Source organism: Lathamus discolor, unplaced genomic scaffold (assembly GCF_037157495.1).
Source record: "Lathamus discolor isolate bLatDis1 unplaced genomic scaffold, bLatDis1.hap1 Scaffold_61, whole genome shotgun sequence".
In the NCBI taxonomy this organism is placed as follows: domain Eukaryota; kingdom Metazoa; phylum Chordata; class Aves; order Psittaciformes; family Psittacidae; genus Lathamus; species Lathamus discolor.
In genome coordinates this window covers 139,192-161,102 of record NW_027069380.1, presented here as the reverse complement: position 1 = coordinate 161,102, position 21,911 = coordinate 139,192, and the positions used below count along the sequence as shown (strand labels likewise).

General features: G+C 56.1%; 1 protein-coding gene across 1 annotated transcript; it reads left to right on the top strand.

Moving 5' to 3' along the window:
* The first annotated feature begins 15,732 nt into the window (after positions 1-15,732).
* Positions 15,733-16,725, top strand: LOC136006735 (olfactory receptor 14A16-like). Its single transcript, XM_065664798.1, has one exon. The coding sequence runs from the start codon at positions 15,748-15,750 to the stop codon at positions 16,723-16,725; it is 978 nt and encodes a 325-aa protein (XP_065520870.1). The 5' UTR covers positions 15,733-15,747.
* The last annotated feature ends 5,186 nt before the right edge of the window (positions 16,726-21,911 follow it).

Here is a 21,911-nt window from a genome sequence, read left to right as displayed (position 1 = left end):
GGTTTTCGTGTGGTTTTGGTCTCTTTTGGGGCTGTTTTGGGGCTCTGACCCTCTATCCCAGAGGCGAACCAGGACAAGGTGGTTTTGGGGTAGTTTTGGGGTGTTTTATTGGGGATTTGGGTTGTTTTGGGGCTCTTTTATGGTGTATAGGGGCTCTGACCCTGTATCCCATAGGAGAAGCAAGGTAAGGTGGGTTTGAGTGTTTTGGGGGTGTTTTGGGCCTGGTTTTGGTCTCTTTTGTGGGTCTGACCCTGTATCTCATAAGAGAAGGAGGACAAGGTGTTTTTAGTGTGTTTTTCGTTTGGTTTTGGTCTCTTTTGGGGCTGTTTTGGGGCTCTGACCCTCTATCCCAGAGGCGAACCAGGACAAGGTGGTTTTGGGGTAGTTTTGGGGTGTTTTATTGGGGATTTGGGTTGTTTTGGGGCTCTTTTGTGGTGTATAGGGGCTCTGACCCTGTATCCCATAGGAGAAGCAGGGCAAGGTGGGTTTGAGTGTTTTGGGGGTGTTTTGGGCCTGGTTTTGGTCTCTTTTGTGGCTCTGACCCTGTATCCCATAGGAGAACCAGGGCAAGGTGGTTCTCCAGGTGGAAACGGCCAACCTGCGCCACAAGAACCGGCGCCTGCAGCAGGAATCGCACTCGGCCTCGCGCCACCTCTGCCGCTTCACCCGCATCTTCTCTGGTACCGTGAACAAGGAGGAGCTGCCCCCGTCCCCTATGTCTGTTCCCGCCCCCCCCCCCCCCCCCGGCCAATGGCATTCCATAGGGAACAGCGTGATTCCACAGGGAACACCGCCATTCCATAGGGATTCCTGGGATTCCTTAGGGAGTTGCTACAGTTCCATAAGGGACACTGAGGACCTCACATCTTCTCCAGTGCCGTGCACAAGGAGGAGCTGTGACCCCCATTGGAATGCTGGGATTCCATAGGGAGAGACACTGGGATTCCACAGGGAGACGCTGTGGTTCCATAAGGGACGCTCAGGATCTTGCATCTTCTCCGGCACTGTGGACAAGCAGGAGCTGTGACCACCATTGGGATGCTGGGATTCCATAGGGAGCTCTGCGATTCCATAGGGAACACTGGGATTCCATAGGGAGACACCACGGTTCCATAAGGGACGCTAAAGATCTTGCATCTTCTCAGACACCGTGGACAAAGAGGAGCTGTGACCCTCATTGGAATGCTGGAATTACACAGGGAACACCGTGATTCCATAGGGAACGCTGGGATTCCATATGGGGATGCTGCGGTTCCATAAGGGACATTAAGGATCTTGGATCTTCTCCGGTACTGTGGACAAAGAGGAGCTGTGATCCCCCCCCACCATAGGACACTGGGGACCCCCTTGGACACTGGCATTTCGTAGGGAGCGCTGTGATTCCATAGGGAGACACTGGGATTCCATAAGGGACACTTAGCATCTCCAATGCCTGGAGCGGATGGAGCCACAGGAGATGCCTCATGGGACTCATATAGGGGATGCTGTGTCCTCCTATGGGCCACCATATGGGGTTGAGGGGGTCTATATGGGACCAAGGGTATCCATGTGGGGTTAGGAGCATCCTTACGGAGTTAGGAGCATCCACATAGGACATGGGGCTTCCCTACGGAACCGCCAGCATCCATCTAGGGCTGAGGGCCTCTATATGGGGCTGAGGGGCTCTATATGGGCCTACGAGCAGCATCCGTATACAACAAGGGAACAGCAGCATCCATATTGGACCAAGGGCCTCCATATGGGACCACAAGCATTCCTATTGGATTGAGGGCTTCTGTTTGGGGCTAGGAGCATCCACATATGACATGGGACCTCCATACAGACCCACAAGCATCCATCTAGGGCTTAGGGATGAGGGCTTCAATATGTAGCTGTGGGCCTCTATATGAGACTAAGGACCTCCATATAGGACCCAGGGCCTCCATATGGGACTATGAGCTTCCATATGCAACATGGGGCCTCCAGACAGGACCACGTGCATCTACATTGGGCCATGAGCTTCCATATGGGGCCATGGGCTTTGATATATGACCAGGAGCCTCTGTATGGGACCAAATGCAACTCTATGGCACCATATGTGTGTCCATTTGGCACTGAGGACCTTCCCTATAGGGCATAAGGCATCCGTATGGGGCTGAGAGCATCTCTATGGGACCAAGAGCCTCCCTGTGTGGCTGAGGACCAGCCCTATGTGGCCACAGACCTCCATAGGGGACTGAGAATCACAGAATCCCAAGGGTTGGAAGGGACCTCAAAAGATCATCTAGTCCAACCCCCCTGCAAGAGCAGGGTAACCTACAGTACATCACACAGGAACTTGTCCAGGCGGGCCTTGAATATCTCCAGTGTAGGAGACTCCACAACCCCCCTGGGCAACCTCTTCCAGTGCTCTGTCACTCTTACAGTAAAGAAGTTCTTCCTGATGTTAACGTGGAACTTCCTATGCTCCAGTTTACACCCATTGCCCCTCGTCCTATCACTGGATATCACTGAAAAAAGCCTAGCTCCATCACCCTGACACCCACCCTTTACATATTTGTAAAGACTGATGAGGTCACCCCTCAGTCTCCTCTTCTCCAAGCTAAAGAGACCCAGCTCCCTCAGCCTCTCCTCACAAGGGAGATGTTCCACTCCCTTAATCATCTTCGTGGCTCTGCGCTGGACTCCTTCAAGCAATTCCCTGTCCTTCTTGAACAGAGGGGCCCAGAACTGGACGCAATATTCCAGATGCGGCCTCACCAAGGCTGAGTAGAGGGGGAGGAGAACCTCTCTTGACCTACTAACCACTCCCTTTCTAATGCACCCTAAGATGCCATTTGCCTTCTTGGCCACAAGAGCACATTGCTGGCTCATGGTCATCCTCCTATCCACCAGGACCCCCAGGTCCCTTTCCCCTTCGCTACTTTCCAGCAGGTCACCCCCCAACCTGTACTGGTCCATGGGGTTGTTCTTCCCCAGATGCAAGACTCTACACTTGCCCTTGTTAAATTTCATCAAGAGAATATCCATCTCTATGGGCCTGGCGGCTTGCCTGTGGGACTGAGCCTTCCCTATGGAGTTCAGGACTTCCCTATAGGGCTCAAGACTTTCCTATGGGGCTGAGGCTTCCCTATGGGGTTCAAGCTTTCCCTATGGGGCTGAGGCTTCCCTATAGGGCTCAGCCTTCTCTATAGGGCTGAGCTTTCAATATGGGGTTCAAGCTTTCCCTATGGGGCTAAGGCTTCCCTATAGGGCTCCCCTGAACCCCCATACATCCCCTTTTCCCCCCATATCCCTGGGCGGGGGTGGGGGGGAACGGGACAATACCATTCAAGGCAATAAGGGGGTGCAGGATCCCCCCCCCAGCCCCTCATTTAGGGGCCAAATCCTGAATAAGAATAATTAATTGTATGCTAATTAATAATTAGGCTCTTCCAGCACTTTCTCCCCCCTCCCTAAATATTTTCTTAGTGGAAACCAATGGGTTCAATCCCCCCTTGCTTCACCACCCCCCTCCCCCCCCCGTTTATAAATCACTATATTTGTATAAATGGTGCCTTTCCAACCCCAAATCGTGCCTTTCCAACCCCAAATTTTGGGGGGGTGTCCCCTATTTTGAGGCATTGGGTACCAAATTTTGGGTACTGGGGGGAGCGTCCCCCCTGTTTCATGCCCGATGAGCCCAAACACAGGAGGGGGATGGCGGGCTCTGATTGGCTGTGCCTGCTTAGGAGGCGTGGCTTTATCCAGTGGGTAGTACCAAGTGGAGGAGCAATGGGGACCGCACCGGGGTACCCGGGTGCGCTCAATGGAAGCGAGGTGGGGGGATTGCGATGCTGATGCGTGACTTTTGTCGTTATAATGGACCAAATTCCTTTGGAAGCACCGTTTCCTTCCACAGTGGCACCCCCTTTGCTGATCCATGGAAGCAGGGAAGCTCGGAAGGAATCACTGCATCTTCATTACGGGATAACAGGGAATCAGGGTTGGTGGCCGTACTGCCCGGATGCTATTGATGGAGATGGAGAGCAGGGAACGGGGTGGTGGAGGCGCTGCCCTTCGGTCTCCGGAGCTCCTTGGTCCGGGTTTGTCTCCGCCATCCTTTTCCCTAAGGAAAACTGCGCCATTCCCAGCAGCAGAGCGCCTGCAGGCGGCGTCCCAGGCTCCGCCGCTCCGGTGCACTCCTGAGGATGAGCACGGTCTGTGCCGCCAGGGAACAGAGGCCGGGATCGCCCTCATGCAGCAGCGCTTCCAGGGCTGTGATCCAAAGAGACCGGGATGAGCTCCTCCATAGCTCCCAGCATCCCCCCAGCCCCTGCTCCCTCCTCACCTCTGCAGATCTCCTCCAGCTTCCTTGGGCTTTTCCCTCTTAGGGGCCGTGCAGCCAGTCCTGGGCACAGGGATCCATTGGGATTCATCAGCATCCATGGGGATCCATCAGCATCCATCAGGGATGCAGCAGTGGGGGCCGGGATGGGGACCACAGGGGCTCACCAATGAACCTGACGGCTGCCTCTTGCAGGGGGACCTGACCATCCTCCAGGTACTGCAGGCTCTGGTACAGGTATCCCTGAGTCCTCTTCCTGCTCCGCTCCACCTGCAGGGGGAATGGGATGATACCGAACCCCCCCATTGGCTGGAGCACTCCCAACGCTCCCTTTCCCATCCCAATGTGTGATGGGCAGAGCGGTCCAAGGGGTTCCAGTGGGAACAGGGATGGATGCGAGGCCCATACCAAGCACTCCGCAACCCTCCACATCTGCCTTCTCTCCAATAGGCGCTGGAGCTCTTCCCATCCCAGGAGCGTCACCGCAGCAAGGAGAGCTTCCCGGGAAGCCTGCACAGGATGGGATGGGAGATGGCACCTTGGGGATGATCCCACCCTCAGGAATGTGGGATATGGGGCGGGTCCGTACCTGGGCCACGCTGTGGCTTTGGTCGCTCATGCGGAAGAAGAGCGGGAGCAGCAGATCCCAGGTTTTGCTCCGCATCCTCCTCCTGTCGCAGCCAAGCACCAGCTCCAGGAGGAACCGGAGCAGGAGGATGGAGTTCTCTCGGAGCTGGCTGCATCCCTGGAGGCAAGGAGGAAAAGGGGGGATGTGGGTCAGATCCTGATGGGATGCGAAGCCCTGGAGCCATCCCCATGTGAGCTCCAAATCACTGCATGGGGCCCACGCAGCTCTTACTCCATCAAAGTGGGGCCGGAGGTCTTGCACCAGCCCCACGGCAATGGGGCTGGCCTCTGCCCTTGGTAGGTGACCCATCACATTCCATAGGATCATCAGGGCCTTTATCCTGAGCTCCTCATTGGCATCCCGGAGCCTGCCCATGATGTGGGGCAGGAGCCGCTGCAGTTTCCTTGCCTGCAGGAAGAGATTGGGGCTCCTTGTGGGGAAGCCTTGACCTAAGGCTGTGGTCAGCAAGGTCATGGCCAAGAGGCATCCCTATGGCTATGCCCTGCCCCATGGTCAAGAGGGTTCCCCGTGACCCATGGCCAAGAGGGTTCCCCATGCCCATGCCTTGTCCCTTGGCCAAGAAGGCCTCCCATGGCCATGCCCTGCCCCATGCCCATATCCTGCCCCATAGCCAAGAGGGCTGTCCATAGCCATGCCCTGCCCCATGCCCATGTCCTGCCCCATGCCTATTTCTTGCCCCATGGCCATGTCCTGCCCCATGCCCATGCCCCACTCACCAAGTCAGGATTCTCCGACAGCTTCAAGAGGCATTCCAGCAGCACGGACACTGTCACCAGGCTCTGCGGTTCCTCAGCACCCCCAGCACCACCAGCACCGGAGGCCATGGTCTAGGGCAAACACAGGCATTGAGACCCCACCGAGCCTGCAGGGCTCATGGGAGGCCATCAGGGCCCTTTGGGACTCACAACCAAGGCGTGGATGGAAGTGTCCTGGGTGTCCTGGAGCATCCCCAGCAGCTCCCGTAGGGCCTCCAATGTCTTGGATATGGTAAGGACCATCTTCCACATGTCCATGTCAGCGCTGGAAGGCAGGGCGCTGAGTCAGCGTGGTCCATGCATCCCACGGGATGCCCTATGGGGGTGAGCGGTGGTGCTCCCCATGGGGTCGGATACAGGGATCTGCTCCTCAGGGATGTCAGAGCATCATGGAAAGGGCCTTAAGATCATCCAATTAAAACTCCAATGCCACACATTGAGATGGAGGAACCCACTCCTTAGGGATGTCACAGCACCCTGGGAAGGGCATTGAGATCATCCAGTTCCAACCATAATGCCATGGGTCACGACTGAGGGACCCTATCCTCAGCATCATGGAAAGGACGTTAAGATCATCCAGTTCCAGCCCCAGTGCCATGGGGTGGGATGCAGGGACCTGCTCCTCAGCATCATAGAAAGGGCCTTTAGATTGTCCATTGCCATGGGTCCTTGGGTCTGGTGGCTGTAGGAACCAAGTCTTCAAGGCTGGTACCTGTCTCCCGAGGGCACGTTGAGGACCATGCTGATTGTCAATGCCCTCCGGTGCTTGATGGCCATCAGAATGAGGAGTGTGTCCATCCTTCGCCGCGTCGCTTCCCTGCTGCTATGCCGCAGGCATTCATGGATGCTCCTCACGACGCTCGGCATCTGGAAGCGGGAGCACGGGCGAGGATGGTGTTGGGACCATGTTCCCCATCTGTCTCTGCTGCTTTGGGTACCTAAGACCCCTCCTAGGTTTGAGATGGAGGAGGAAGGACTGAAGGGGATGGGAACGCAGCCATGGGGCACCCACCTCCGTCAGCCAGAAGTCGAGGTCGCTCATGACCAGCTCCAGGATGTCCTCTGCCACCCTCCTGTCGAAGATGCTCGAGTCCTTCATGGCCTCGATGACCACGCAGACGATTTCTGTCCTCTCCCGTGGATAAAGATAGCCTGCAAACCTCTATGGGAGGAAGGTTGGGAGCATGGGAGCTGTGTTGTCCCTGCTTGGGGAAGCATCCCACCATAGGGTTCAGCAATGGGGGGAGCTCCATTACCATGGTGAGGTATTGGGGTCTGTTGTTTTCACCCCATCTGAGCTCTTCTGCTTTATGCTTTTCCTTTGGCCTTTCTGAAGAGCAAGGGGGACACAGGAGAGTCAATGGGATACAGCAGAGTCAATGGAACACAGGAGAGCAAATGGGAGGGGTTGGGGGGAGCCCATCACAGCCTCCGGTACCTTTCTGCTGCAGGAGGTACTGATAGAGGCTGCAAAGAGCATCCAGGGCCATGGAACTCGTCCTGTCCTTGGCAAAGCGGAAGAGGAGGAGGTGGCCCAGGAGCTGGCCCAGGAGCGAGACCGGGAGCTCCTGCGGGGGAACAGGGCTGAAGGGGCTCCTCCAGGTCAGGTACAGGTTTTGGGGAGGGAGAAAGAACTTGAACAAAAGGTGAAGATCCCAAAGACTGAGGAGGAAAGAAAGGAGAAAGAGGAGAAAGGAGAAGGAGAAGGAGGGGAAGGAGAAGTAGAAGGGGAAGGAGAAGTAGAAGGGGAAGGAGAAGTAGAAGGGGAAGGAGAAGGAGAAGGAGAAGGAGAAGGAGAAGGAGAAGGAGAAGGAGAAGCAGGAGAAGGAGGAGAGGAGAAGGAGAAGGAGAAGGAGAAGTAGAAGGGGAAGGAGAAGGAGAAGGAGAAGGAGGAGAGAAGAAGGAGAAGGAGAAGGAGAAGGAGAAGGAGAAGGAGAAGGACAAGGAGGAGAAGGAGAAGAAGAAGAAGGAGAAGAAGAAGGAGGAGAAGGAGAAGAAGAAGAAGGAGAAGGAGAAGGAGAAGGAGAAGGAGAAGGAGAAGGGAGAGGAAAAGAAGAAGGACAATAAAAGAAGAAAGAAGAGTGAAGAAAAAAGAAAGGAGAAGAAAGAGAAGGAGGAGAAGGAGAAGGCGAAAGAAGGAGAAAAACCTAAAGAAGAATGAAAGAAGAAAGAAGAAGAAAGGAAAAGGAGAAGGAGAAGAAAAAAGGAGCAGGGGCAGGAGCAGGAGCAGGAGGAGGAGTAGGGGCAGGAGCAGGAGCAGGGGCAGGAGCAGGAGCAGGCAGACCCAGGATGCTCTGCAGGTCCCCGTCTCCCGGTGCAGGAGTTGCTGCCGCCCGCCCTGGTCCTGCCGGGTCCTTACCCTCCGCGTGCGGTGGTGCCGCAGCAGCTGGGTCAGGGCCACGATCCTGCCCAGGGCCCTCTCCCTCACGACGGGGCTGGGGGAGCCACTGAAGTGCAGCAGGAGCTGGGCAGGGGGAGAAGGCGCGGGTGAGCCCCGGAGCTGCGGCAGGGGCTGGACACTCCCCGCTTCCAGTGCAGCTCCCGCTGAGCATCACCGCGGGGTGGGCAGGGATGGAGGCAGTGGCACGGGAAGGGGTGCAGGGGGTGAGGGCTTGGTCCCCTCACTGTGGGGGATGCCCCGGCCGCAAGGACCAAGGCACGGCCCCGCTTCCAGGGCTGGGCTGGGCTGGAGCTGGCGGGGAAAATCAGTGCCTCAGCGCTGCCCCTGCCCTGGGGCTGCAGGGGCTTTGGGTCCTTTCCAGCCCAACCCGCTCTGTGCTCCTAGGGCTGCGCGGTACGTGTAAAAGCATGTGAATAGGAATAGAGCCGTGGAGCTAAATATGAATAGGAATAGAGCCATAGAGCTAAATAGATATAAGGTAGGTCTAAATATCATAGAAATATCGTAGAAAAAATAATTATCACAATTATTGATACAGATATACAAATATAGATATAAACATTAATATACATGTTTAGATTAAAATATTGATATTAATGTCAATATTAATGCATTAATATTGGTGTATTTATAGGTTTATATATTAATATTAATATTCATTAATATTATTGCTATCATTAATTCCTTAATAATAATTATGAACAAATATATATAGTTATATCTACATAGATATAAAGAGATATAAATATATCTAAATATATAAGTAAATACAAATATATATATTCATATACATATATATACACATATATTTACATATATACACATAAATACACATATATACACATACATATACATATGTATACATATATACACACATATATATACATATCTGTAACAGACAAGTTCCTCCTCTAAAGACCTCTTTTGCAACAGTTCAGAGCAAGGGAACCAGTCCATGGGCCCCAGCAGCCTGGTCCCAGCCCATGGTGCCAGGAGGCAGCAAGGACCCCATCCCAGGCGGGCTCAGCCTCCTGATGTGGGGTCCCTGCCCTGAGCTCTGAGGGCAGCGGCCGCCACCCCCTGCAGCCCCCATGCACCGGGAGGGCCTTGGGCTACCCAGGAGAGGGAGGACCCATGACTCTGGGGAGGGCCCCATAGGTGATGAGCAGCCCCTGTGCACCCTGCTCCGCACAGGCCAGACCTGAAGGATGCTCTGCAGCTCCTCACTCGCCCTAGGGTTAGGAGAGTTGAGCACCAGCCTCTGGAGCATGTTATCCAGGGACAAAAGTGTCTGCAGGGACAGAGCAGAGCCCTTTGGGTACCAAGAGAGCTTCAACTGTGTGCATCCCAGAGCCCCAGTGCTCCAAAGGAAGCTGCTGGCTCCTGGAGCACCTTACCCGGACATAGTAGTAGGTATCCAGGTCTGAAAACTCCTCGTTTGGAGGCAGGAAGAAGACGCTCTTGCAGCAGGTCTCTAAGAGGTGTCTCCCTTGGTCCGCAAGCCCTGACTTCACTGAGCTGCAAAGGGAAGAAGGCTCCTGTTGGATGCTGGTGATTGGAGCAATGGGGACCCCAGGAGGGATGTGCCGTTAGTACCTCAGTTCTGCTATCGCATCCATGGCAAGATGCTGCACCTCCGTGCACAGCTGGTCCATGGGCTGCTCGTGGAGCAGTGTCTATAGAGCAGAATGGGGATAAGGGACCTGGGAGTCCACCAATGCTGCCCTCACTGGGTGCTGGAGGCCTTTGCCCCATAGCATCCCCATGGGGGTCCCTTCACCTGGATGGTCTCTGCGAGGTGGTTCTTATGGCAGAAGACATCCAGGCCCTGTTGCAAGTCACAGAACCTGGCGGTGATCAGCACGGAACAAACGCTCTCAAGGAATCCAACCTTTTCATGCTCAGACTGAAACCAGTGGGGATGGAGGCACAAACAGGGAGTATGAGAGGGGACAGGGGTACTGGAGCACTAGCAGTGAGGGCAGCACCCAACAGCACCCATGACCATCGTAATGGCCGTGCTCACCGTGGTTGGTGTGTTGACAAAGGCCTCGATGCGCTCCACGTCATCCTGCTCCAGTGTGTACACGGGTAGCCAGCTGGCATCTAATGGAGGAAGAGGGGAGGTTTGGAGAGCAGAGGAAGATCTGACCCCCGCCAGCATCCAAGGAAAGTGGTGCTGGTCATAAAGTCATGGAATCATAGAATGGGTTGGGTTGGAAAGGACCCGGAGATCATCCATTGGGTTTTCCAACCCAACCCATCCTATACCTCTATGATCCAATGTAACCAAGGTTGTATCCAACCTGTCCGTGGATGGAGCATCCACCCTGTGCCAGTGCCTCACCCCTTCCATAGGGAACTACTTCCTTCTATCCAAGTGGAACTTCCCTTCTTCGAGACTGAACCCATCTCCCCTTGTCCTGCTCCCACACCAACACTCACCAGTCCTCAATGGCACGACCAGGGATTCCTCACAGGACTCCAGTGAAGAGATGCTCCCCTCAGGAGCCTCATCCCTCTCCCAAGCCTGCCAGGGGGTTCTGGGGGGTCTCTCCATCATCCCACAGGATGCAGGAAAGGAATCAGGGTAGCGAAGGGGAAAGCTTGGACCAAACGCAACAGGGCTTGAGCTCAGAAGCAACCCAATGGCTCCTTCCTCCCGCTCTTTCCTGTCACTGTCTGCTCCCCTGACCAAAGCGCTCAAGTAGGGTGAGACAAATGAGGTCACAAAGGGCCCTGTTTTGACCCGTTGCCATGGTGACCCGGCTGGGTTCTAGACTGAAGCTGTGGGAGAACCTGCTGCAGGGCCATGAGCTGGGGCTGTCACCCAAAGCAGCATCCTTGCACCCCAACATGCTGCGTTGTGGGGACCCTTCCTTATGGGGCTCAATAAAGATGGGGTTTGGGTACCATGTAGTTTTGGGGTGGGTTAGGGCTACTGGGATGGATGGAGATGGCTGGGGCAGCGTGGGTTTCTGGGTACCAGATGGATTATGGGATGCTTTGAGGATACCAGGGCTATTGGGGGGAGTGGGAATTTTGGGAGTGGTGCAGATGCCTGGGACTGAGGTGAACCTGGACCTCAACGTGAAGACACAGAAACTGTGGGGGCAGCGCTGTAGGGAGGGCATCAGGACCCATGGGTCTGTGGTGGCCATGGAGGGTGCTGCATCAGCAGAGCTCCTGCAGGTGATGGAAGCCCAGTGAATGAGCTGCTGAGAGGCAGGCTGAGAACGCTGGGTCTGGAGAAGAGATCTCTTAGCATCTTCCATTGTCTGCAGATGGTTACAAGGGTGCTGGAGAGGGACTCTTCTTCACTTGGCTCTGATTTGTTCATTACCTTGAAGAACCAGCCCCATCTTGTTCTCAACAGAAGAGGTCCCAATCTACAGCTCTCAATTAAGCGTGGTTTTGGTTTACAGCTTACAATTCTTCCCTTTGAGCCTCACAGGATACACAGAGATCCCATAAGCCTCATCTCGTTTCCCATCTGCAATGCTGAAACCCCATTGTGAGGAGCAGCACTGAACCACTGAAACCCTCGTAGGGTCCAAACACAAATCAATCTATTACAAACAGCTTCTTTAATCACGTCCAAGTTAATAGTCAAGAGTCCCTGTCCAGTTCCTCACAGCAATCAGACAGACAATGCAGTGAGGACCGTGTCCAGGCTCACTGCAGTTCAGTCACTCACAAGTGGATGGGGTGGAATGGAATAGAATGGGAATGGGTTGAGATGGTTTGGGGTGTTTGGGGGGTGTTTGGGGCCTGTTTTTTGTTCTCTTTTGTGGCTCTGACCATGTATCTCATATGAGAAGCAGGACAAGGAATTTTTAGTGTGGTTTTGGTGTGGTTTTGGTCTGTTTTGGGGCTGTTTCACTGCTCTGAGCTGTATCCTATAGGAGAAGCATGACAAGGTGTTTTTCTGGTGATTTTGTGGAGTTTTGGGGCTGTTTTGGGGCTCTGACCCATAGGAGAAGCAGGGCAAGGTGGGTTTGGGGTGTCCGTGCTGCCTGGATGCTATTGATGGAGATGGAGAGCAGGGAACGGGGTGGTGGAGGCGCTGCCCTTCGGTCTGTGGAGCACGTTGGTCTGTGTTTTTCTCCGCCATCCTTTTCCCTAAGGAAAACTGCGCCATTCCCAGCAGCAGAGCGCCTGCAGGCGGTGTCCCAGGCTCCGCCGCTCTGGTGCACTCCTGAGGATGAGCACGGTCTGTGCCGCCAGGGAACGGAGGCCGGGATCGCCCTCATGCAGCAGCGATTCCAGGGCTGTGATCCAAAGAGACCGGGATGAGCCCCCCCATAGCCTCCAGCATCCCCCCAGCCCGTATGGGGGATGAGCAGGAGCACCTGTGGCAGGGACTGGGAGCACTGGGAGGAACTGGGAGCACCTGCAGCAGGTAGTGGCAGCACTGGGATGGGGACTGGGAGTTGAGCACAGCTGCAAACGGGAAGACCTGCGGCAGGGACTGGGAGCACTGGGCTATTGAACCCCCACCAGTATCTGGGGCCGTAGTGGCCTATGTTGGTCTGTACTGGTTCAAAGTGGTGCATGCTGCTCCCTACTGGGATGTGTAAATTTGCAGCCAACACCCAGCTGGGTGGGAGCGTTGATCTGCTGCTTTCTGCTTGGTTTCTGACATTGCCCAGGTGGAACTTTGGCATCGTGTAGTGCTCCCCACAGTGCTGTTGCTGCTTCCCCTGCCTCTGTGGGGCAATCTCCTCTGATGAAGACCTCATCTATACAATGGTACAATTTCACCTTCTGAGGAAGTGAGACCTTGTGTGGGTTTGTGGTGTTCATGGGAGGGAGCTGAGACCCCTTCCAGTCTCAGGGCTACAGTCCCAGGATGAGATGCCTCAGCTAACCGGGCTGAATCCCAGCCTTCAGCAGGGGTAAAGGAGATGCCAGCCTGGGCTGGCCTGGCTGTGCTGTCTGATGATGGGACAAGAAACAGGCTGCCCGCACAAGTGGTTGTGTCACCATCCCTGGAGGTACATAAAAGACCTCTTAGGTACATAAAAAGACCTTTTATATACATGGAGGTATTTGAAAGACATGTAGGTGTGGCACTTAAAGACATGGCTCAGTGGTGGACTTGACAGTGTTTGGTTATTGGTTGGATTCAATGTTCTTAAGAGTCTTTTCCAATCTAAATGATTCTGTAATTCTTAGAAAAGCTGATGTTCAGACCAAACTCCGTCTCTCATCACAGAAACGGCACTGCAGGTCCAGGTGAATTCCATGCAGAAGAATGTTTACCAGAAGAATGTTTAACAACAAAGAGAATACAATCGAAATTAGTGAAATTATGGTAGGATGTAAAATTCAACTTCAAAGTCCCAGTTGCTGTTGGTGACCATCGAAACAGGGTATCCAACAGGGATGTTCTCATGCTCAGTGTGTGGACTTGTTAGGGACAGGTTAATGGTTGGACTCGATGTTAAGGGTCTTTTCCGAATTCAATTATTCTGTGATTCTAAGAAAAGAAGGTTTTTAGCCTTAACTCTGTCCCTCATCACAGAAACGGCACTGCAGGAAGGCAGTGTGTCTGCCAGCTGACGGAGGGAGCATCAGTGCTTGCTTCGGGCTCTTCCCCACGGGCTTCCCCTGGAGCCCCAGGGAGCCCTGGATGAACCTCAGAGGGGCAGAGGCAGAGCCACCTTGGGCTGGGCCTCTGCTGCTGAGCTGGGCTGGGCTCCTGGGACGCAGGCAGATGCTGGCAAGCGGGCAGCGCTGCAGAGAGACAGCTCTGCCCAGGAGCAGGGCTGGGGCACTGCCTGCAGGCACCCAGGGGAGACCTGAGAGCCTCAGAGAGCTTAAAGGCACTCGGCAGTGGAGGATGCTGAGAGCTCCCTGCAGGAGAAACCTTCCCAGCCCCGTGCATGGTAAGGCTCTGGGTGCACGGCAATGCAGCTGCGGCTCCTGGAGGGATCTCCTCAAGCTGCTGCCTCGGACGGTCCACGGGATCTGTCAGGAGCACTCTCTTGGTTTCTGGGTGTAGATAAGGAGGAGGATGTGCTGCAGAGCAGGGCTTCCCTCTGCGCCGTGCGAGGGCCAGGACGAGGCAGGTCCCTTGTCCCGGGGCTGGCTGCAGGGTGTGAATGTGGGTGTGCAGCCAGGGGTGCCCAGCGCTGCCCCTGCGAGCAGGGTCCCTGTGTGCTGGGCAGGGACTCTGCTGCCTGCCAGGGTCAGCACTCAGCCTGCCCGGGAGCTCCCCATGGAGCTGCGGGGGGAGCTGGGGGAGAAGGAACAACCCCTGGCAGGAAAGGAAAAGTATTTGTGTGCACTGGAGAGGGTGCTGGGTGGGTCGGGGCTGCTCAGAGCTCCACATCGCTCTGAGCACGTTTGCAGAGGGTCCTTCTGAAAGACACTGAGGCACCGTCTGCCTTAGAGGGAAGGATCCTGAGCTCTGATGTTCTTCCCTCGTGGTGGGCAGGCTGGGCAGTGGGAGCTGGGAATTTACTTCTGTGCTTTGGAGGAGGCAGCGAGCGTCTTGTCAGGACTTGTGTGAGCTGCTCCTGAGCCCCTGCCCAGGCAGAGATGCCCCTGGGCAGAGCCCTGCTGCCGGGAGGGGTGTGCAGGGCAGAGCTGAGCACACAGCCCATGGGATGGGCTCTGGGAGCCCTGAGAGGGAGCAGAGCTGGGCACAGAGCAGCAGCTGCTGGCAGGGACAGCTCCAGGCAGCAGAGACATGGGCAGGGAGTGGGGGGAAGGTGCAGCCCAGCCCTGGGGAGGCTGCGTTCAGGCAGCTCTCTTGGTGGCTGGCACTGGAGGTGGCTGCTGGCCACGCTGTGCTGGGCAAGGAGCTGACTGTCTCTCTGGAACATCTCCTCTGCAGTTCCCTGTCTGCTCTGCCTGTCCTGCTGGGCTTGCGACCTGCCCCCAGACAGGCACAGCTCTCCCATAGTGTCCTTGGGAGCACAAAGCCTTCCCTCGGGGTCGGCACTCTGTCCTCAGAGTCCTTGGCTTCCTGCTCTGTGTATCACAGCTGCGCCAAGGGCTGGGAGAGAGGAGTTCTTCCCTTTGAGTCAGCAGGGCTCCCTGCCGGTTGTTCTTTATCTCATTCTTTCTCCTTTTCTCTCTTTATCTGTGTGCGCAGTGATAGGACAAGTGCAGGGCAGCTGGGAACAAGAGTGATGGACTCCGCAGCTCTCCAGACTATGCACTAATCCACGGGCTGCTGAGGCCTTTCATCTGTCCTGTCCTAATACTGACCACACGGGCAGTTACAAAAAATAGGATTTCTACACCTAAAATAGCACTTGTCAGATGAGAAACTTCTGAGAAAATCCTAACAAAGTCACGCTGAGGCTCTGCTCTGCAGCCAGCATCTTCATAGTTGTGAGTGCAGGCACTGAACCTCTGTTACATCTGACATCCCTCGTGGGTATAGGAGCTTTCACAAAGCAGCTTTGTAAAATCCCTGCAGTGGCACAGAGCTGAGTCCTTGGAGCCACAGTGCTTCTGCCAGGACACTCAGCCACCAGCACCAGGAACGGGGAAATGCATTTGAACTTGAGGGGGTGGTAGAAATCTTATGGGAAATGAACTGCTTTTATCCTGAGCAGTCTCCTGTAACCTGTCACTGCCTGTTTCTCCTCTGACAGTGCCCCATGCCCAGAAGCAGCAGATGTCCAACGGCAGCTCCATCACCCAGTTCCTCCTCCTGCCATTCGCAGCCAGGCGGGAGCTGCAGCTCTGGCACTTCTGGCTCTTCCTGGGCATCTCCCTGGCTGCGCTCCTGGGCCACGGCCTCATCATCACCAGCACAGCCTGCGACCAGCACCTCCACACCCCCATGTACTTCTTCCTCCTCAACCTCTCCCTGCTGGACCTGGGCTGCATCTCCACCACTGTCCCCAAATCCATGTCCAGTTCCCTCTGGAACACCAGGGCCATCTCCTACACAGGTTGTGCTGCACAGGCCTTTTTCTTTCTCTTATTCGTTTCAGCAGAGTATTTTCTCCTTACTGCCATGTCCTATGACCGCTACGTGGCCATCTGCAAGCCCCTGCACTATGGGACCCTGCTGGGCAGCAGAGCTTGTGTGCACATGGCAGCAGCTGCCTGGGGCACTGGGTTTCTCTATGCTCTTTTGCACACAGCCAATACATTTTCACTACCCCTCTGCCGAGGCAATGCTGTGGAGCAGTTCTTCTGTGAAATCCCCCAGATCCTCAAGCTCTCCTGCTCACATTCCCACCTCAGGGAGGTTGGGCTCCTTGTGCTAAGTGTCTGTTTGGCACTTGGCTGTCTTGTGTTCATTGTGGTGTCCTATGTGCAGATCTTCAGGGCTGTGCTGAGGATCCCCTCTGAGCAGGGACGCCACAAAGCCTTTTCCACGTGCCTCCCTCACCTCGCTGTGGTCGCCCTGTTTGTCAGCACTGGCACGTTTGCCTACCTGAAGTCCCCCTCCATCTCCCCCCCTTCCCTGGATCTGGTGGTGTCAGTGCTGTACTCAGTGGTGCCTCCTGTATTGAACCCCCTCATCTACAGCCTGAGGAACCAGGCGCTCAAGGATGCTGTGAGGAAGCGGGTGACTGGACGTGTTTCAGCAGCCACACACTGCCTGCTGTCCTCTGCAAAGGGCTCCCAGTGCAGTTCATGAGAGGCCAAGTCTGTCTTTGCTGCTTTACATTTGTTTTCCTGATTCAATTTGTGGTGATGTTGTCTTCATAGAAATGTCAGTTTCCATCTGTTCCTGCTTAAGTAGCCACTCGTGTTGTGTGAGCCACACACTTTGTGTCAGTGGTGGTCTCTCACTTTATTTAAGGGAAATAAATGATCCTGAAGAAACCTCTTCTCTTGATACGTCCTCACATGGCAGGAATGCAGGGGAATGAAATGGGCCTTCTGGCTGCTCCAGCTCTGGGATGGCTGCTCTGTGCCTGGAGCAGGAAGAGCTCTTGGGGAGCGCAAGGGCCGGGGCTGTTGTGCTGGTGTGGGGAGATGGGATGGCGGGGGGGGCTGCAGACCTCTCAGGGTGTCCTGGGCAGGAGAGCAGGGGACACAGGGGTCCCTGCAGGGGACTCCCCTGCAATGGCACAGGCTGGGGCTGCCTGGCTGGGAGCAGCCCGTGGGAACGGTCTGGGTGGGCAGGAGCTGGCCAGGAGGCAGCGTGTGCCCTGGCAGCAAGGGAGGACAGCAGCATCGCGGGCTCTGTGACCAGGAGCACGGCAGGAGAACAAGGGGAGGGATGCTCTGGGATACTCCATCCAGGTTTCAGATCCCCAGTTCAGGAACACTACTGGCAAGCAGGAGTGGGTTTAGCAACGGGCCCTCAGGACAGGCAGGGAGGGACTGGAGCACGGTGCCTGTAGGGAGCGGCTGGGGGAGCTGGGCTTGTCCAGGCTGGAGAAGGGAATGCTAATGGGGACCTGGGATCTTGGGAAGGGAAGGCTGTCGGGGAGTGGCTGCCTGTGCCGGCAAGGAGGACATGGAGAACACAGAGCCGGGCTCCTCAGGATTGTGCCTGGTGGGAGGACAAAAGGCAATGGGGAATAGTGACAGGGGAGAGGCTCAGCCAGGACAGAAGGAAGCGTTGCTCCCATCGGCTCAGGCAAGTGCTGCATCAGGTCACCCAGAGAGGCTGTGCAGTCTCCGGCTTTGGGGTTTTCCAACTCAGACTGTGTCAAGCCCTGAACCACGTGTTCTGACCCTGCTCCTGATGGGTTGGACTCGAGACCTTGTGAGGTCCCTTCCAACCTCTGTTGTTCCATGATCCCACAATGATGGGCTTATGAAGAGTCACAAATATGCTCTAAGTGCTGGAGCACGTTTCCAGTGAAGACAGGCTGAGGGAGCTGGGGGTGATCAGCCTGGAGAAGAGAAGGCTCCAGGGAGACATCTTAGCAATCTGCCCATATCTAAGCAGGGCCTACAAGAAATCTGGAGCGGGGCTTTTTGCAAGGGTGTGCAGAGACAGGGCAAGGGGGAACGGCTTTAACCTGACAGAGGGGAGATTTAGATCAGACATTAGGAAGGAATTCTTCCCTGTGAGGGTGGGGGGGCACTGGCACAGGGTGCCCAGAGAAGCTGTGGCTGCCCCATCCCCGGCAGTGTTCAGGGCAGGTTAGTAGGAGTTTGGAACAGCCAAAACACCCCCGTAACATAACTCGAAAACACCCCCATAACACCCAGAAACACCTCAGCACCCTACAAAACCTGATGGACACCCAAAAACATCCCCAGAGCACCCAAAGCACCTCTGGGTTCCCGATCTGTGATTCAGTTCCTGATTTGCCCTCATCTCCACCCGTGGGTTTCGCACTGTTCCCATTCTCGTCCCCATCCCAGCCGGGCGCTGAGCGAGCGGCTGCTGGTGCTGAGTTCCCGGCTGGGTTTCAGCACTGACCCTGTCCTGGCCCCTTGGCTGTGGCAGCAGGGGCTGGACGTTCGCACTCTTGGAGCTGGGCTCTTTGTATGGGCACGCAGCTGGAAGCAGCATTCTTTGGCTGAGGAAGCGCAGCTCCCGAGTGGGGCTGGGGCTGGGGCAGTGCTTGCCAAGGGCAGGGGAGGCCCAGCAACAGCTCCTGTCCTGGCCCTGTTGCTGGGGGAGCACAGGGGCTCCCGGGCGCATTGCCCTGTGAAATACGAGCTCACTCCTCTAAATGAGGTAACAAGGGTTTATTGAGGGACAAAGTCAATAAAGCAAATGCAACAGCGCTGGGCGCGTGACCGTAGCCACAGGCGCAAGTGACCAGTATTTGCTACAGGTTTATATACTTTCACTATTGCATTAGCCACATACGTATTCATAATTCCCGCGTATAGGCGGGGAATATTATACCTAGCTCCAGGAGCTTTACTGCTCTGCAGTGATTGTGGGCAGGGCTCTTGAGGATGAAGTAAGCAGTCTTCCTCTTGTGAGCATCTTCGACAGGAGGGTGGCAGAGGACATCCTGGAGCTGGTCATGAGAGACCTCGATTTCTGGCTGGCGGAGGTGGGTGCCCCATGGCTGCGTTCCCATCCCCTTCAGTCCTTACTCCTCCATCCCAAACCTAGGAGGGGTCTTGTGTACCCAAAGCAGCAGAGACGGATGGGGAACATGGTCCCAGCACCATCCTCGCCCGTGCTCCCGCTTCCAGATGCCGAGCGTCGTGAGGAGCATCCATGAATGCCTGCGGCATAGCAGCAGGGAAGCGACGCGGCGAAGGATGGACACGCTCCTCGTACCGATGGCCATCAAGCACCCGAGGGCATTGACGATCAGCATGGTCCTCAACACGCCCTTGAGAGACAGGTACCAGCCTTGAGGGCTTGGTCCCTATGGCCACCAGGCCCAAGGACCCACGGCAATGGATGATCTTAAGGCCTTTACTGTGATGCTGAGGAGCAGGTCCCTGCATCCCACCCCATGGCATTGGGGCTCGAACTGGATGACCTCAAGGCCCTTCCCAGGGTGCTGTGACATCCCTAAGGAGTGGGTCCCTCCATCTCAACGTGTGGCATTGGAGCATTAATTGGCTGATCTTAAGGCCCTTTCCATGATGCTCTGACATCCCTGAGGAGCGGGTCTCTGCATCCGACCCCATGGGGAGCACCACCGCTCACCCCCATAGGGCATCCCATGGGGATGCATGGACCACGCTGACTCAGCGCCCTGCCTTCCAGCGCTGACATGGACATGTGGCAGATGGTCCTGACCATATCCAAGACTTTGGAGGCCCTATGGGAGGTGCTGAGGATGCTCCAGGACACCCAGGACGCTTCCATCCACACCTTGGATGGGAGTCCCAAAGGGCCCTGATGGCCTCCCATGAGCCCTGCAGGCTCGGTGGGGTCTCAATGCCTGTGTTTGCCTTAGACCATGGCCTCCGGTGCTGGTGGTGCTGAGGGCGCTGAGGACCCCTAGACCCTGTTGACAGTGTCCGTGCTGCTGGAAAGCCTCCAGGAGCTGTCAGAGAATCCTGACTTGGTGAGTGGCGCATGGGCATGGGGTAGGACATAGGCATGGGGCAGGACATGGGCATGGGGCAGCACATGGCCATGGACAGCCCTCTTGGACATGGGGCAGGACACGGGCATGGGGCAGGGCACGGCCATGGGGGGGCGTCTTGGCCATGGGTCACGGGGAGCCCTCTTGGCCAAGGGGCAAGGCATGGGCATGCGGAACCCTCTTGGCTATGGGTCATGGGGATCCCCCTTAACCATGGGGCAGGGCATGGCCACAGGGACGCTTCTTGGCCATGACCTTGGTGACCACAGCCTTAGGTCAAGGCTTCCCCACAAGGAGCCCCAATCTCTTCCTGCAGGCAAGGAAACTGCAGCAGCTCCTGCCCCACATCATGGGCAGGCTCCGGGATGCCGATGAGGAGCTCAGGATAAAGGCCCTGATGATCCTATGGAATGTGATGGGTCACCTACCAAGGGCAGTGGCCAGCCCCATTGCCGTGGGGCTGGTGCGAGACCTCCGACCTCTATTTGATGGAGTAAAAGCTGCATGGGCCCCCGGCAGTGATTTGGAGCTCACATGGGGATGGCTCCAGGGCTTCGCATCCCATCAGGATCTGACCCACATCCCCCCTTTTCCTCCTTGCCTCCAGGGATGCAGCTGGATCCGGGAGATCTCCATCCGCCTGCTCCGGTTCCTCCTGGAGCTGGTGCTTGGCTGTGACAGGAGGAGGATGTGGAGCAAAACCTGGGATCTGCTGCTCCCACTCTTCTTGCGCATGAGCGACCAAAGCCGCAGAGTGGCTGAGGTATGGACCCGCCCCGTATCCCACATTCCTGAGGGTGGGATCATCCCCAAAATGCCGTCCCCCATCCCATCCTGTGCAGGCTTCCCGGGAAGCTCTCCTTGCTGCGGTGACGCTCCTGGAATGGGAAGAGCTCCAGCGCCTATTGGAGAGAAGGCAGATGTGGAGGGTTGCGGAGTGCTTGGTATGGGCCCTGCATCCATCCCTGTTCCCACTGGAACCCCTTGTACCGCTCTGCCCATCACACATTGGGATGGGAAAGGGAGAGCTGGGAGTGCTCCAGCCAATGCGGGGGTTCGGTATCATCCCATTCCCCCTGCAGGTGGAGCGGAGCAGGAAGAGGACTCAGGGATACCTGTACCAGAGCCTGCAGTACCTGCAGGCTGCTCAGGTCCCCCTGCAAGAGGCAGCCGTCAGGTTCATTGGTGAGCCCCTGCGGTCCCCATCCCAGTCCCCACTGCTGCATCCCTGATGGATGCTGATGGATCCCCATGGATGCTGATGGATCCCAATGGATCCCTGTGCCCAGGACTGGCTGCACAGCCCTTGAGAGGGAAAAACCCAAGGAAGCTGGAGGAGATCTGCAGAGGTGAGGAGGGAGCAGGGGCTGGGGGGATGCTGGGAGCTATGGGGGAGCTCATCCCGGTCTCTTTGGATCACAGCCCTGGAACCGCTGCTGGATAAGGGCAATCCCGGCCTCCGTTCCCTGGCGGCACAGACCGTGCTCATCCTCAGGAGTGCACGGGAGCGGCGGAGCCTGGGACGCCGCCTGCAGGCGCTCTGCTGCTGGGAATGGCGCAGTTTTCCTTAGGGAAAAGGATGGCGGAGAAAAACACAGACCAACGTGCTCCACAGACCGAAGGGCAGCGCCTCCACCGCCCCATTCCCTGCTCTCCATCTCCATCAATAGCATCCGGGCAGTACGGCCACCAACCCTGATTCCCTGTTATCCCGCAATGAAGATGCAGTGATTCCTTCCGAGCTTCCCTGCTTCCATGGGTCAGCAAAGGGGGTGCCACTGTGGAAGGAAACGGTGCTTCCAAAGGAATTTGGTCCATTATAACGACAAAAGTCACGCATCAGCATCGCAATCCC

Coding starts and splice junctions, on each gene's coding strand:
- LOC136006735 (XM_065664798.1), top strand. CDS start 15,748: ATGTCCAACGGCAGCTCCATCACCCAGTTCCTCCTCCTGCCATTCGCA.